The sequence below is a fragment of the Lycorma delicatula genome, chromosome 11 (genome assembly GCF_047948215.1).
Source record: "Lycorma delicatula isolate Av1 chromosome 11, ASM4794821v1, whole genome shotgun sequence".
Lineage (NCBI taxonomy): Eukaryota > Metazoa > Arthropoda > Insecta > Hemiptera > Fulgoridae > Lycorma > Lycorma delicatula.
This window is the reverse complement of record NC_134465.1, coordinates 61,244,403-61,262,925: the sequence shown is the minus strand read 5'-3', so window position 1 is coordinate 61,262,925 and position 18,523 is coordinate 61,244,403. Positions and strand designations below refer to the sequence as shown.

Sequence of the window (18,523 nt, the reverse complement as noted above, 5' to 3'; positions counted from 1 at the left end):
CATAGAACTAGCAGTTAATGATGTAAAAGAACAATTTAGATTCAGAGTAACAGTACAAGGTGAAATGATAAAGATTCTACGATTTGCTGATGATATAGTAATTCTAGCCGAGAATAAAAAAGATTCAGAAGAAACAATGAACGATGAAGTCCTATGCAAGAACTAACTCATGAAAATAAACAAGAACAAAACAATGAATAAACAAGAAATAACAAAGATGGACTACTGAATATGAAAATAGGAGGAGAAAAGATTATGGAGGTAGAAGAATTTTGTTATTTGGGAAGTAGAATTACTAAAGATGGACGAAGCAAGAGTGAAAATGCCGAATAGCACAGGCAAAATGAGCTTTCAGTCAGAAATATAATTTGTTTACATCAAAAATTAATTTAAATGTCAGGAAAAGATTTTTGAAAGTATATGTCTGGAGCGTCGCTTTATATGGAAGTGAAACTTGGACGATCAGACTACCTGAGAAGAAAAGATTAGAAGCTTTTGAAATGTGGTGCTATAGGAGAATGTTAAAAATCAGATGGGTGGATAAAGTGACAAACGAAGAGGTATTGCGGCAAATTGATGAAGAAAGAAGCATTTGGAAAAATATAGTTAAAAGAAGAGACAGACTTATAGACCACATATTAAGGCATCCTGAAGTAGTCGCTTTAATATTGGAAGGACAGGTAGAAGGAAAAACTTGTGCAAACAAGCAACATTTAGAATATGTAAAAACCATTGTTAGGGATGTAGGATGTAGAGGGTATACTGAAATGAAACGACTAGCACTAGATAGGGAATCTTGGAGAGCTGCATAAAACTAGTCAAATGACTGAAGACAAAAAAAAAAAAAAAAACATTATTTTTGTTGACTAATTTTTATTACTTTATGGATTTATAGCTTACATACATAGAATGAAATCGTTCTGATATAGATGACCTGGTATGAGATATAAGTCATTCCTGAAATAGGCATTGTCATTTTCATTATAATAAGATGTATGTCAGACTTAATAATGAAAATGAGGCGTGAAGTAGTTTTCTATTGTCTTGTGTAAAACAAATCATACTGTTGCTATTTGCATACAAGCCCACCAAAATCCAGGATATTTTTAGTTCTACTAACGACATCATTTTCTTCACCAGTGGAAACTGTATAGTGAATACCATTATTTTCATAGAAAACAACGGTTTTCTTGTTATTCAGATTTTGGCAGGCATTACAGCTCTAAGAAAGCCTGTGACTTAAGTGTAAATCAATAAATTAATATAACTCTTTTGTTGGCAAACAGTAAATTTTGTATGCTGTCTCCAGTCATTAGTGTTTAACTTCATATATTCTTATAGCAGAGAGCCTTTTCTTGTGCTTGATAGTAATCTGTAATCATTTCTCTGTATTCATTGTTCAATTTTGTATTGTCATTAGGTTTCTTACCATTGTATTCCTTGTGAATGGTTTTTTTTAATTACTACATTATTTTTGTGGTCTATAAATATTTTTAAATAAAACTAAAATAATTTAAAATCAAGTGATTTATTTTTTTTTTTTAAATAGCTAACTTCAAAAATAAATTATTAAAAAAATTAATACTTTTACAAAATTAAAAATGTTTGAAGTCGATCTGAAATTAAGGATTAGTAAGTTGTTTTTAATTACTGCCAACTACCAAAGGTCAGAATTTTAAAGATAAAACTAGTTATTTTTAAGAAAAAATTTATATCTGTTGAATAGAGAGAGTGTATATTTTCTTCATCAATGTGAATCTGTCTTAAGACAGGTCTCAATAGAATCTTTTTTGCTGTCTTTCTGTGTCCTAAGCTTCTTTCTTTATATCCTTTCAATTTCCCCCTCTCTCTTCAAATCGGTTAACTTCTTTTTTCAGATGTCTTTCTTTCTATCATTATTATTTTTTTTAACTTCTGCTGAAGGAAGTGATTCTTTATTAACTGGGGTTTTTCCTTTATTATATATTTCTTTCTTTTCTGACTTTATTGTTAAATATCTCTGTATTAGTTACTTTGTAAGTCATATTATTCATTCTACTTTCACCTGCAGTCATATTTCAAATAATTTTTAAAATATCGATTTTTTAAATTTTTATAGTAAATTTTGATTTTACAAATTTGTTACATCACTAAAAAAGAATCTGTTTTTTTTACCTTAATTTTAGGTACTTTTCTGACAAATGTAGTAATGTACTATTTCTAAATAGAATTTGAAATTTTCTAACTTTTCCTTGTTTTAATCAACTTATCTTACACCATTTTGTTTAGAATTAAATTTTCTAAAAGTTTTTTTAAATTTTTATCTGTTTTTTACCCATTTAACAAAGTTATTGTACATCAAACTTAAAAAAAATAGGGTTTTTACCTCGTTTATTGGTTTTCATTCCAGATTTCTCAAAGACTACTGCAGTTACTGTTCCGGGACCAATTTATTCAATTTTCCATATCAAAAGCCATAAGAAATCATTAATTCTGCCCCTTAATTAATTTCAATATGACCTCATTTCATCAGGGTAGATGAAATTCGAGTGAAATCATTTACTAGCCAAAACTCCCAAATAAAGCATTTCAGGACATATGTTTATAAAAACTTTTCTGATTATTTTCACTAGTAGAATAGGTTATGAAAGTCTCTGGAGAATTTTGTAATACATTCTGCATATTCATAAAAATATTTTATATAATTTTTATATCTAAAAAATATATATTCCCTAGCTGTAGAATATATTCAAAAGCAAAAACAAAATCAGTAATCCACCACAGAACCAAATAAGAGTTCCTACCTTATTTTTCCATTTTTATTATTCTCCCTTATGTATCAATAGCGCTTTCGAGGAATTCCTCATCATCAGTTGATGAAAATAAGAATTTCAAAATTACGCATCAAAATACAAAGTTATTACATATATAAAATATGTGTAGTCAAATAATTAAAACTTTTTAACATCTTTGTGGCTAGCCACTAAATAGAGCATTGTATTAATATAATACAAAGTTTAACTAATATTTCCAAAAGTGCTGCTGCAAAATGGTATTTTGGAAAAATACCGTATTTTTAAATATAAAAAGAAATTCAACTTAATCAATCTGCAAACTGAGTTTGATAATGATGTTCTTATCAAAGCTGCTATAGATAGCAGCACTTTTGGCAATATTAGTTAAACTTTATATTAAATTAGTACAGTCCTGTATTTAGTGGCTAGCCACAAAGATGTTACTAAATGTTAATTTTAATTTTACTAGATTTTCCCAAAGAGTAAGGAAGCCCTTAAAATCAAAAAAAATTTTATTCAAAATTTGGTAATTTAGATCTTATTTTGGTAACAAATTTTTTTCACTCTCAATGTATAATTTGATCGGCATAGCCAGGAAAGTCATGCAATTCTTTACCAAATTTTTTTATGGTATTTTATAATTGAAAAACACAAGAGAATTGTATAATTGGAAAGTACAATATTTTACTATACTTATGCTATTATATTTTTCCAAATGTTACTAAATATTTTATGATGTTCTCTCAATTAAAGTTGGTTTATTATGTAGTAATTGACAGATAGGTTGTTAATAAATTTTGAGATATAGTATATATGTATATATATATATATATAATATTTTATAATTATTATTATTATTATTTATTTACTCTAGAACCAATTGGCTGACATCAAGAAATTACAATTTCTAGATGTTAGATAAATTTTTTAGATGAAAAAATTCCAAGCCTGACCGGTATTCAAACCCAGAATCTTCTGAATGAAAGGCATAATCATAATATAACAGTTTATTTGAGATGTATGAACTAGAATACTCTATTATGAAATTCTTTTTCTATATGTGGTTATAATCTTAATTATTTTTTATTTATTTATTATAATTACATTTTTAAATGAATTCTATTACGCAATTTTGTTTTTACATCTGTTTAGTCTGAAAAGGAGCAACGTACGTTTGTTATAAAACCAATACCTACTGCAAACGTTCATCCCGTGATTGTGTTCATTAATCCCAAATCTGGAGGTAACCAGGGGACCAAATTATTACAAAAATTTCAATGGCTTCTTAATCCAAGACAAGTATTCGATTTAACTCAAGGTGGACCTAAAATGGGGTAATTTTTTTTTTCATAATATTTAATGCTTTATTAATTATTAGTTTATAATTAAAATAATTTTTTAAAACAACTTCAATTACAATTTATGTTTTTCTTAATTATTTATTATACAAATTATATACTATATTTATTTTATAATTTTTTATCTTTTTTATTTTGTTACTAGGTTGGAATTATTTAGAAAGGTTCCTAATTTAAGAGTATTAGCTTGCGGGGGAGATGGTACTGCTGGTTGGGTATTATCTGTGTTAGATCAGTTAAATGTTCAACCTCCACCTGCAGTTGGTGTTTTACCTCTCGGAACTGGAAATGATCTTGCTCGTGCTCTAGGATGGGGTGGAGTAAGTATATTTGAATTTTTTAAGTTTATTACTACTGGTATGAATAAAACTACAGTAAAACCTCTTTTATCTGAATTGAGATTCTTTCATAACCATAAAAACCAAGAATCAGAAAAAATAATAAAATCTATGAACATTTATAAGACAATCGTTTTCTTTTATGCCCTTGTGTGAAGATATATATATATATAAAATTACTTAATTTATTTGTTGTGTGAACAAATGCATAGTCAATTATTGTAACAGATGTTATTTTATGTATGTGTGTGTGTGTGTGTGTATGTGTGTATGTGTGTGTGTATATATATATATATATATATATATATATATATATATATATATATATATATGTTGAAATAGTCTAGCTAACTACGTCATAGTAGAAGAATATATATTTACAAATATTTATTTTTCTGCTTTTTTTCTTTATTTTCTCCTCTACATTTAGTACTTTCACAGAGATTTTTGCTTAAGTACAACATTTTATAGGAAGTTATATTGAAAACTAAAAGTAATTTAAAAAGGTTTATTTACCTTTTACTGTGACTTAGGTTATAAAATGAATTATGTCAGTAGCTGAGATGGTAAACATGTCTCTTTGTATATATTTTACTTACCTTTCTAATTTAATATTACATAAAATATTCTAATGAAATAGAGAAGTCCTTGTGAAAGTATAAAATCAAGGAAAAGATAAAACAGTAAGTGGAAAAGTTTTATAATAAACTTTTCGAATCCATGTAAGAGACCTTAAAGAAACCATGGGAGCCAGAATCAACAGATTTTCGTGGCCAACTATAATATATAGTACTATATATTACTATACAACTATTTATATATATATATATATATAACTTATTACAACTATAATATATATATATATATATTGTTGCCACATACATGCCGAACTTCATATCCGTGAGTGCATCACTAGCCGTTCAGATGTTAGCAGAGTACAAGATTCCTACGAGCCTGCACCACTCTCTACCAAGCTAGCTGACCATGCAATTCTCCCACCACTCGCAGGCACATAAAAAAGAGTGAACAACAGAACATATTTTTAATTCGTCATTGACCACTGCCTGGAGAAAAAGAAGAAGGAAGAAGTTCCCTGTTTGGCCCAGCGTGGGATTGCTTGGGGAGATTCACCTCAGCCATGTCGACAGAAGATAACCATCACTGCAAGGCTCTGGGGGCCACCACTGTAGTGGGAACCGAACTGCCACGGAGAGGAAGCTCAATTCAATTCCAACAGTCGATTTGCAACTCCCCAATTATAGCTGAGCCAACATTGCTAAAAACCAGCTTCCAGACCCAACAGCCCTTCTCAGGCTACCTCACAAAACACACAAACGGCCCATTACGGAGCATCAGTCCAATAACATCAAACATGTATTCCATCTCATTGTTCATTCAAATTACAACTACATATGATTTCCATAATAATGTTGGTTGTTAAAACATTTGATATAGCACAAATATATTTCCTTTTGTTACTGAGAGTTGAAATCGCAATTTATTTTAAATTTAATTGGAACCAACCATCAGAAACAATGAAATAACACATAAAACTTTGTTTTTAATTACATTTAAAAATTATTAAAAAAAAAATTAAATATATTTTCATATACACTTAACAAAATTATGAAACATTGAAACTACACTTCCAGGGTTAAAACAGGATGTTTTTAGGAGTAATTCATCATAATTCTCATAGGTTTTTCTCAAATAAATGTAAACCCTTGACTAAAGCATATAGCTGGGTTTAATATGGTATAAAACGTCTTTTTTTTATCAAACTATTAAAATTACATAAGTCTTCAAAGATAAAACTTGTTTTTGTGATAAACAGTAAAGTTTATCAGCTATAATTATTTTTCTGTTATCTTCTTTTTTTGTTTTTGTTTTAGGGTTACACGGATGAGCCTATATCAAAGATCCTTGGTAATATAGGAGAGAGTGAAGTTGTACAACTAGATAGGTGGCAGCTAACTGTGGAGAAAAATCCAGCTGCTGAAGCTAATGAAGAAGGAAAAGAAAATCTGCCTTTAAATGTTGTTAACAATTATTTTTCATTAGGTGTTGATGCTCATATTGCACTGGAATTTCATGAAGCTAGAGGTAATTTTTTTATATATAATTATAAACTTTTTATTTTAATTTTATTTATTTATTCAAGTAGATACACCTTATATGACCTGGATATACTTAACTTTAGTTTAGTTTAGGTACTTTGAGAGTTTTTATTGTGTCTTTTTTCTGTATCGAGTGTCCGACATCAAACTGACATGTGCTCACTATTCATGTAAGTATAATTTCCTTTCATAAAATGATTAAATAATGCAGATTTTTGCTTAAATATAAATTTCTTTGCATCCAATTGTTTCAATTTTATTAGCAAATTGTATTAATTTTTTCAGTGTAAAAATGAACATGATTGATCAGAATTTCAAAGAAGCAATTCTTCATGAACTGGATGGATGGGAAAACAAGGATTCGTATATTGATTAACCAATTACAGGTCAAAATAGGGAACAAGGTGAAAATGGTAATCAAGAATGGGCTGCAGTTGGAAATCAAGAGGTGATTGCTGTAGGAAATCAGGAACAGGCTGTTGATCAGAATGACTATATTGTCACTGAAAATGATATAGATTCTTAGATCGAAGTTTCAGGAGGTGGTGAAAATGAAGGGATTGATGAACATGGGGAAGTAGATGAAAACATTTATCTGAGTAAATCCTATTTTAGATGGTCTAAAGTAGAACCGAGAAGAATGTCCGTGTTGCGGCACATATTATATTACGAATTGGTAACAGGAGTAATATTCAAAATGAAAGTGAAATTGGAGTATGGAAAAAACTATTTTCTGATGATATTTTACATATTATTTTGGAGTAAACAAACAAAAAATCGCTTTCTTTGAGAACAATTTAAAAAATCCAAATATTACTGAACTGAATGACATTGATATTGTTGAATTGAAAGCATCAACTCAATTTTTTGTACTGATGTAACAGGCTGAGAAATCTTTCGATTGGTAATATCAAAAAAAGTGATTTTTAGTGTTACTGTTGTAAGATTTGACAATTCTGAAACAAGACCTCAGAGGAAAACCACTGACAAAGCAGCTTTGTTTTCAGAACTATTTGACGTTTTTATTCCTGTCAGCGCATTTACTCCATCGGTTCAAATGCTTCCATAGATGAAATGTTCCCGTTCCACTGCAGATGTGCATTCAAATTGTCTTTGCCAAAAAAACCAAATAAATACAGACAAAAATTGATGTGTATTACATACTCGTGAACTAATTATTTATACAGTGCATACATTTATAATGGTAAAGGTTCTGATGGAATTAGATTGTCAGAAGAAGAAAACAAATTTTCTAAACCAACACAGTCCACAATATAACTGGCAAAACCCCTTTATGGCTGAAAAAAAAAACATAACTGGGGACGATCGGTTTTCATCAACTGACTTGGTCGAAAAACTGGGAGGTAAAGGGCTAAAATATGCTGGCACCCTAAATAAAAAGAAATTCCAGATAAATTTCTCCCTGACAAAAATGAAAAATTGGGGAAAGTTTATGTGGCTTTACTAAACAAATGACCTTGATTTCTTACGTAACAGAGCAGTAACATCTATGATTCATAATAAAGCTGTTGACCATAAAAATAGTAAACCTATGATTAAATCCTACTGTAATGCCACAAAAAATGGGGTTGATGGTTTAGACAAGATGTGTAGTAATTACTCTTGTATCCGGCGTACAAAGAGGTGTCTGATGGTTTTGTTCCACAGATTAATTGATATTTATGCAGTGAATTCCTATATCGCTTACCAATCGCAGGACATACAGTCTTATGACAGACGCTTTGACTATCTGAAAGTAGTAGCAATGATGTTAGTTTCTGCCCGTGCAATGCGAAGATTTTATAATAAAAGAATTTCTCTAGATATATGAATTTCATTAAAAAGAAGTTTTAAATTCCAAGAAGAACCTGAGGTACTTCCAACAACTTCTGTTAGGCTGCAAGACCAAAAGACGTGCAGTATCTGCCCTACAAAAAAAAAAAGAAACGAACATCATATTTGTGCTATGAATGTAAAAACTCTGCATGTTTAAACTGTCTGCAAAAGATCTGCATGAATTACTATGAAGACGAACAACTTTTTTTATTTCTGTTATTTTTTTAATTTTATTACTTATTATTATTATCATTACCGTATTATATTCACCCATATTTTTAATAATATTAATAAAATATAACTATGATTTCAAATCTTAATAAAATGAAAAAAAAAAACAAAAGGAAAACCATCACTCAAAATTATGACTTCAAAATTTTTTATTTTGATTATTTTTTTAATATTGATTTTCCTGCTTTAGGATTCCAAGACTAAATTCTTTGGATTTGCAGCCATATGAGTCTTTTTGTTGGCAATTCTTTTGAAATTACACACAATCATGTAACAATGGAAAAGGCTGAATATCAGAATGATTTCAGCCACCAATTACCAAGTTTCACATTTTGTAGGAAAAACCACTTTTACATCCTTCTCAGAATATATATAAAGGAACTAAAACTTAGAATAGAAACCTATTCAGGTAGGATCTCATCTAATCGGTTATTTTGAACTATGAAGTATTCTTTCAAATTAATTATACTGAACTTTAATAAATGCTGTGCAAATTTTAATCCAGGCTTTTCCTCAGTTGTATTGTAAATTTGTTTATTTAGGGCTGTAAATCAGTATGATTTACACCCAACCATTCAACCTGTATATAATCTTTTACTTCCTTGTTGGAATTTGGTTTTGGATCCCATGTTAATAGTACATTTATATAAATTCGTAAAACCTTTGTTATTGCTTATCTTTGTTGATGGTGAACATTCAATCACCACCCTTTGTTTCAACCAGTACACATATGGTTGAATTTCAGTTTCTGTGAGTCGTATGAAAGTTACTTCAAACATTTTTTGTAGTCTAATATTATGTGCTTTAGTCAAATCCCTCAATCTCTCGGGTTCTTTTTTATCATTACTGTATAAAAGTGTTTTACTGTATTAAAGGTGTTTTAAAAAGCTTTATTCACTTAACAATATCTAAAATTAAAAATTTTCTTAAAAATGATGTAAAAAGTAACCAAAAATTAAGGAGTGTCAAAATGACGTCACCTCACCTAATGAATGTTAATGATTAATTGTATATTACACAATGGTGCTGTGATGGAACAGGATTCTGCATCAGGTGGTATAACATTTTCAGTACTACTATATAAATTTCCCTTCCCATGAAACAAAAATACAGCATAAAAATTAAACATTAGGATTGGTTTTTCTGGCCCCACCATGGAAAATCAGTATTTCTCTATTTAAAGACATCTTGATAACAGTTATGTTTACATAAAACATAACTTTCATCGTATTGTTACAGTGTCAGTTGTAACAATACAATGTCAATGATAAAAAACACAAAACTTCTCAGCGATTTCATTTCCCCAGTAATTTTTTTAGATACTTAAGAAAAACGGATATATTGAATTAACAAAATATAAAATCAATTATAAAATAACAAAAAAGTTGCATATTTTTTTGCATGGATATATTAGGTTTCTTTCATTGCTTGTTTTTATTGTTATTTTTTTGTTTTGTGGTTTTTTGGTAATTGTGATTGTGAATTTATAAGGTTGGTTTTCTTTTTTGGTCAAGTGTTTTGATTTCTTACATTACTTAAAATGTAAAATTAGAGGAGACTGGAAAAAATTAAATCGGCTGTCCAAATTAAAAATTGAAAAATAATAAGGAGTGAACAAAAATAGAAACTAAACATAATAGAAAAGCTAACTATTTGGGACATATCATGAAAAGAGAAGGATTTTAATTAAAATAACTACACAAAAATTGGTAAAAAATACATAGAAAAAAGGGTGGTAAAGAATAAAGTTATGAAAATCTAGAAGAAATAGAAAATAGAGGAGAATGAGATACACATGATGTAATAAAAATTCTGAGCAGTATAGATTCTGGGAACTGCTATAATAAATGAAAATTTTAACCCAAATATTATTTTAATGATTAAATTTATAGCTTTTAGTCTCTTGTAGTTGGATAAAATGAGTTCAGTGCATACAAATGTAACTTCAATAATAGTATTCTAGAAATGAAAATACTGTAAAATAAATTCTAAATTGAATTATATTTCTCCAGTTTTATATTTAAAAATGTAAATGAACTTACCTTCACATACACAAATACACGTAGCACATGGAATTCATTAGTGCTAAGTAATAAATGAGATAATTTTCTTACATCTTCTCCATATACGTTGCTTTATTACTATTTAAATTACTCCTTTTTTTTATGAATTCATTCACCACAGAAGCTTTTGAAACTTGTATATGGGAATATGAAATGGTATTTTTAGAGTATGAGAATTTCCATGCCTGACTGAGATTCAAATCTGAGATCCCTGTATGAAAGACTGGGAGGCTACCACTCTACCATGGAGATTATCATTTACATTGCTATCATTCTTTTTGTGTTATTATTTACATTTTTCTTTCTCGTTAATCTGTACAATAATAACAATAACTATGATACTGAATGACCAATATTACTATCAGTATAACCTTTATCCAGAAGGTTTGGGTTCATGTCTTAGTCAAGCTTGGCATTTTTTCATATGTTACAAAATTGACTTCTTATAATAAAAATAAAATTAAGATATCTGGATGTAGACATGTAGTAACTGGAGCAAGAATAAATAAATATCGTTATGAAACTTCATTTTTAGAATAATTGTTTCTTTATATAAATTTTTTGGTACTTACGTATTAACGCCACCGCAGCTACAGCTTTATTTAAAAACAAAGTAGTCAATTGGATTTCAGTGGAAAATGAACAGTCTCTTTATTAATTTTAATAAATGGTTATTTATATTTATTTATTTTATAAATATAAAATAAAGTTTTAAATTAAGTTTTAACCAAACTTAACCTTCACTCACTAACCTTGACTAATTAACACAGTAATTTTTTGAGTATTTATTTAATAAATTCAGTAATTATTGCAATTATTTATTATTTAAATAATCAAAACACTCCTGTTAATTAGTCAAGGTTAGCGAGCGAAGCGAGCATAGGTTAAGTTTGGTTATATATTTATAAAATAAATAAATATAAATAACAATTTATTAAAATTAATAAAGAGACTGTTTTGTATCTACGTTAAACTCTTTAAACTCTATATCAGCCCATTTTCCACCGAAATTCGATTGACTACTTTGTTTTTAAATAAAGCTGTAGCTGCAGTGGCATTAATACGTAAGTACCAATTTTTCTTTTCAGTTTTTATAATGTATAATAATAATAACAGGAGAGATAGAAATGGAACATTAAAAATTGTGTCCCCTGTCACAAATTCAGCCAACATCAGAGGCGCATCATTACATAATGAATTCTATAAATCATCATTAAAACAGTTAATTACTACTATTAGCAGTACCATTACTACTGTTATTATTATTAAATTTAGTTACAAAAACAAGTTAACCTCTACACTTCTAAAAAACATATAACAATATAAACATTACTGAAAGAAAGTAAACTTTACTTTGGATGACATTGATAGTACATAATATTTAAAAAAAATAAATAAATAAATAAACTTAGGTCATATTCAGTGTTGTTTCAACTTTAGATAATAATGTTTTTTATATATATATATATAGAGAGAGAGAGAGAGTGAATGTATTGTATTAATAAAATATTGAAACCCTTAAATAAACAACACTTTTCAACTGTTAAACATAGAAGAATTAAGTTTAGCAAATGCAACTACCTCAAAATAACTATTTTTCATTATAAAACTCCAAACATTCTTTTATGGAAGTGAAATCAAAAATGTTTGGTCTCTGGCAAGAGGTGCTGTAGACAACATTTGAAACTAGCTGTGAAAATGATTAAATGACCATCATTTTGAATAGGGTTGTCATATTTCAAAAATTTTTATGTCAAAGTTTTTATTTTTCAATTCTCCTTAAAATTATGTGATACAGTCCTGTTAAATTACTTTTTACAATGAAAAAACAGAATATACCAAATATTTTTACCTCAAAACAATCACTATTTAGACCACACTTGGAATATACTGTAGACCATTTTTATAACTAGTGGTGAAAAATATTTAACAGCCATGATTTTCATTATTTTAAACTTGTTTACATGGTTTTTTTGTTTTTCAGTACCCATTAAAATTGTGTCTCATCAAAAAATAGATCATCTTGAAATATTTTAATTTGCTAAATTTAATTTTTTTATGTTTAACTTTTGAAAAATTGTTTAAGGACTCCCGTACTTTATTAATACCCCAAAGCACTAAATATAAACATCACAACTAAACATAAACATGGCTCTAAGGGGTGCCGTAGCCTCTAACTGCCTGATCAGGAACAAACTTCCCACCAGATAATCAGGACTCTTTCTTTTAGGATCTCTGTCCATGCCTCTAATGAGGGGGATCCCAAAGAATCGCCCACTAGGACTTGGTGGGCGATTCTTTTTTTATGCCTTGGCTCTAATGGGGAACCCTTGAAAGGATCCTCCACCTGGACTGGATCCTACTTCCCCCCCCCAAGACGTCCACCCCCTCCCGAATGGGCTGTCCCTCAGAGATACCATGATGTTCCTACGAAGAAGCAGTTCCAGATTCCAAGGAGCCATCTTAAATACCTGACCCCCAGGCGCATGACCATCTGACTTGCCGGATAAGCACCTAAGGTCCTGCTGGCAGTCCTTGCGTAAATGGCAAGCCTTACCACATGTAAAACAGTGGCCGTTTAATACCTTATTTATATATACGCTTGATAACTTAAATGCGTACATATTTAGAAAAAAGTTCATTGCTAATCAATCATATGTACATTGGTGGCCTCAAAGTCAAAAGTATTTTTCTCATCACAATGCTTCATTATTTAAAAAGTAATCTTAAAAAAATAGTAGAAAGTAAAAAATGGAGCGATGTGTTTCAATATAAGAAGAATAAAAATGTTGGCTTCTAGTACCCAAATTTATGTACAGTGCATTTCATTATGAATTCACATACTTCAATAGTTACCTAACCTTTGAACAAGTGCCATCTATTAAATGCTGTTAATAATTTGAATTACCCATCCACAAGAACACTGTACCCAGTGTTGTCATTTACACTTTAATTTATCTCCATCTCTGTAGACCTTACTGATAAACCATCAGTTTATCTTAAATGTGGACTTCTTTTTCGGATAAGACGTTTAATCCTAGATTTTTGTTTTTACATTGGTCATATTAGTGTGAGATGAGACTTTATTGTATGAAAGTGGTCAGTAGACTACATTTGGAATGAAAAAAAGTGGATCGGATATCATCTGTACTAAAAAATGTTTGTGTAATTGTATATTCATAATGCCATTAAAATCTCAAAAATATGCAAAAATATTGTTAATTTTAAAACTCTCCGTCAAGATACTTATTGTTTAATGTTTTTTTTTTTCTAATACATTTGAAAAGGAAAGCACTGAAAAGTGATATAATTTTATTAATTTCTCTGTGCATTTTATAGGCTTTGAATATCAAATGTCTCCCTCTTTCTCTTTAAACCATTTATTTTCAAATGGTTTAGCTGAAAAGCATGCTATGTAATTTTCTAAAAATTCATTATGTACTGGTTATCTGCATGACATAAGAATTTTTATTATTGCTGATTTACTACAGAGAATGACAATTTTTTTGTAAAAAAGAATCTTGGCCACACCAAAATCGCTGATTTTCTTACTAGTTCAATTTTTTGTGTAACTGTTTAATATTCACAGACTAAAGACAAAATCCAAATGTAAGAAAAAGTTAAAAAAGAAAATGATGCATGTTATTCAAGAAATAAACAAGGGAAAACTAAAATAAGTTACTAGGAAAGTGATTAAATGTTTTGATAAGTATATCGAATTGCATGGATTGCATTTCTAACAATTGTTAGCAAAGTAAAACTTGTGTGTATGATTATGAAATATTTTATTAGTTTTTGAATAAAAACTCTTCAGGTTTATGTAGTGCATTTTTAAATTTTGTTATATTCTATGTATATTTACTTAAATTGTGCCATTCTGGATGATTTTTACATTAATTTTGTAATTTTTATGTGTATTTTACTTTTTATAAATTTCATTTATATTGTTCATGTTTTTTCAGACCTGTTTTGTCCCTAGTGAATTGTTTACAGTAATAATAATATATTATTGTTTTTACATGTAAAAATGGAAAATAAATAAATAAATTCAGTTAAATTCTGTTTAGCAAGTTAAATTGTGAAATTATTATAGTTTTAATTTATTTTTTTTTTATAAAAAAGTTAGTGTAACTGTCATGTTTATATTTTTGCTATTATCTTTATTTTATTACTGTCATATTTGGGTTACGTTATATAACAAGGACTTATCAACATTTGTGATAGCTGCTGCTTTTTTTTTTTTTTTTAATTGAAATAATTTCCACGTACTGATATTTATATATATTATGTCACAAATTTTAAATGTTTTCTTTGTTTATTTTTTTAATAAACATTAAATTAATTAAATCTTTTTTTACAGAGGCACATCCAGAAAGATTCAATTCAAGATTAAGAAATAAAATGTTTTATGGCCAAATGGGTGGTAAAGATCTTTTACGAAGGAAATGGAAAGGTCTGGCAGAATTAGTTACATTAGAGTGTGACGGAAAAGATATGACACCCAAATTAAAGGACCATAAGGTCCATGCTATTGTGTTCCTCAATATCCCTAGGTTGGTATTGAATTATATAATATAAATAAGTATATGTAGTTTTGTCTCCTCCCTATTCCTTCCTTCTCTCATATATATTATTCTGTCTGTTTTAGTTGGATTTTAAAGGAATATATATTGTGCTCATTATATCTTATATTATTGTATTTTATACAGTGACCTAATTTAAACATGCTGCCTGATGCTTACTCATCATGTGGTTTATGAAATTTGTATGTTTAATTGGCAGTTCAGTTAATTTTTTTTTTAATCAATCTAAATATAATTTTTTTTTTTCAGGAATTATATAACTATTTTTGATTATAATTTATTTTATTAGATCAAATAAGAAATACAATTACCAAATGAAAACATTACAGTTTTTTTTTTTTTTTTTTATTTTGTAATTTACTAAATTTCAATGATTCTCTCATGATTTGTCTTCATAGCCCTTGCAGTGTGCAACACTAATATTCCATTGCTTCAGAAGTACATGAATACTTCTAGAAAAAAAAATTGTTTAGTTAAGAGTATTGCTGCTTTTAATCAAAATGAACCAATACCTGTTTCATCTGATCATTTCTTCATACTTGAAGGACTTGCCTTCATTGTCTCTTTTACAAGTCCAAAATCATGAAAATTACTGAGAGAAAGGGCTGGCAAATATGTTAGATGCAGAGAACACTTGAAGATGAGCAGTTGTGACAGTTGTTCTAACAATGTGGGGTCAAACATTGTCTTGTTACAACAAAATACCTATACGTAAAAGTTTACATTGTGTAGAATTAATTTCAAATCCAGGTGATTCTTGAAAAAATTTCCATACATTGCACTGATGATGGATCCCATTGGGTATGTAGTGCTTTAAAATTATCCCTTATCATTCAAAAAAAAGATCAAAGTGTATTCTATTTGTGGTGTAGAATTTTTGTATTTTGAGGACTATGCTGTGATGATAGTTGTGAAAAACTATGGTATCATTCTTTGTTCACATTTTCGATTTCTTGTTGATTAGTGGATCCAAATTCCATCTCTAGTAAAAATTCTTCTTAGGAAGTTAACACTTGTTTCAGAACATTACAAAAGTTTCTTGCAGACATCAACATTATATTATCTCAATTTGTAGACTAATATGGATCTAGGTTGCACTTATATTATTGAACTGCAGAACATAATGGACAAAATGTGTGTTGATTCACAATATACATCTGAATAAGTGGCTTTTTCATTTACTATTTATTGTAAAAATGTTTCTTCACCGCCGTGACCATCTGCTTTACTAACCTACAATGATTATAAGCTATTTTTATAGTGATAGAGATTCATCACCATACTAAACTTTCATTCACTAGTGAATTTCAAAGGGTTTACACTCTTCACTACTGATCTTGTTTGGTAGCCTAAATGATAAAAGTGAGGCTACTATCTTTATATTACTATTGTATCTTCATATCCTTTTCTGGCATTACTCTGCTACCCGCTGGCTGCTTTTAAAACTTTGAATATTACTTTTGCTAAAACTCAGGACAATTTTTGAGTGCTTTAAATTTTTAGAGCAGTTTTAAACTTTTCATTTGACTCTTCCTTACACAGCAAGTTAAAATGAGGAAAAAATTAATTTAAAATTTAAAAATTTGATGGTTTTCATAATTAAAAGGACAACAATCTGCAGACTAAAAAAACACAAATACCTAAAAATAAAAAACATCTTCAAATTTTTGATGCAGTATATGTTTATACAGCTGTTTTCTGTAACTTTTAAAAGCATTTTAATTCTGTAACTTGATATTTGTATATTCTAATATTAATAATTGTAATAACTATTTTTAGTTCTACAATTATATTGTTATATATCTTATATTATTATGTATCATATCATATTTTTTTTTTTTTTTTTTAATTTTGGGTGTTTATGTATCTATTTTTTTAACTTAGTTATGGTGGTGGTACTCATCCTTGGAATAGAGCCAGTGGTATTGAACAAGCAACTGATGACGGTTTAATAGAAGTTGTTGGCCTCACAACATATCAACTGGTATAAATATATTATGCATTCTAATATTTTTTATAGATAAAATTATTAATTTAGTAAAAAATAAATATATACATACATGTTTAATTGTAAACAAAATATATGTGTAATTCAAGCATAAATGTATATTGTTTCATAGAATTAGAGTTTTGAGTTTGATGTATATATCATAAAAATTAACACACAAAATACTTACAGTTTGTTAATATTCAGTTATATTTCCATTTTGTCCTTACCTTCAAGATTTGTAAATTTTTATTCTTATAAAAGTCCTGTGTATGAATTATATTTTCATTCAGATTTGCATGAATTTGAAAATTAGAATTGTTGCTATCTTATTTTTTCCCCCATTTTTACGCATTTGTTACATTTAGCCAATGTATATTTTCACATACAATTATTATGAAAATTATGTGCAAGGTGCTACCCAAAAGTTCGGGCAATTTGAATTTTGCACGCGAAACATTGCTGGTACGACCTGCTGCCCCTAGATGTGGCTAATAGTACTCTTTGTGAATCAGTGTTCCAACAGCTATGATAGTGAGAGGCTGCATTGTTGACTTTCGTGCAGTTGTGTAACATTGAGTTTTACTGCTTTGGCGAAGTTCTAAATGGTAGATTTTAAAGAGCAAAGAACCTGCATCAAACTTTGCTTCATGCTTAAAAAACTGGTGCAGAAACCCATCGCAAGCTTGTGGAAGCATTTGGTGACAATGCTGTGAGTAAAAGTAAAACTTTTTTGTGATACAAACGATTCAAAGATGGACGAATGACAGTTGATGACAATGAACGTTCAGGAAGACCATCAACAAGTCCAACACCGGAAAACATCACTAAAGTGCGAGAGCCTATTGTTGCAGATTGTAAACAGACAATCCATGATGTTTGTGCAATCCTACAAATGTCATATGGATATGTGCAACGCAATTTGTTGGACAATTTGAACATGAGATGCATTGTTGCAAAATTCGAACAGCGACCAGAAACAAAATCGCGTAGCTGTCTGTAGTGAATTGAAAAATTCAGCAAAAGATGACCCTAACTTCACCTCCAACATCATAACCGGTGATGAGACATGGGTGTATGGGTATGACCCTGAAACTAAGCAGCAGTCATCGCAGTGGAAGTCGCCAAGTTCACCATGGCCAAAAAAAGCATGCCAAGTTCGCAGCAACATGAAGTCCATGATGATTGTTTTTTCAACATCAAAGGCATTATCCATAAGGAATTTGTTCCTCTTGG

At 29.0% G+C, this 18,523-nt stretch overlaps 1 protein-coding gene across 1 annotated transcript in view; it reads left to right on the top strand.

The window, feature by feature from the left end:
- The window catches only part of rdgA (retinal degeneration A), a 369,811-nt gene that overhangs the window by 278,229 nt on the left and 73,059 nt on the right, over window positions 1–18,523 (top strand). The window contains exons 7-11 of the mRNA XM_075378003.1: window positions 3,927–4,108; window positions 4,278–4,452; window positions 6,363–6,573; window positions 15,078–15,270; window positions 17,185–17,284. Of these exons, the coding sequence (XP_075234118.1) occupies window positions 3,927–4,108; window positions 4,278–4,452; window positions 6,363–6,573; window positions 15,078–15,270; window positions 17,185–17,284 (861 nt within the window). The remainder of the gene's footprint in view (window positions 1–3,926; window positions 4,109–4,277; window positions 4,453–6,362; window positions 6,574–15,077; window positions 15,271–17,184; window positions 17,285–18,523) is intronic.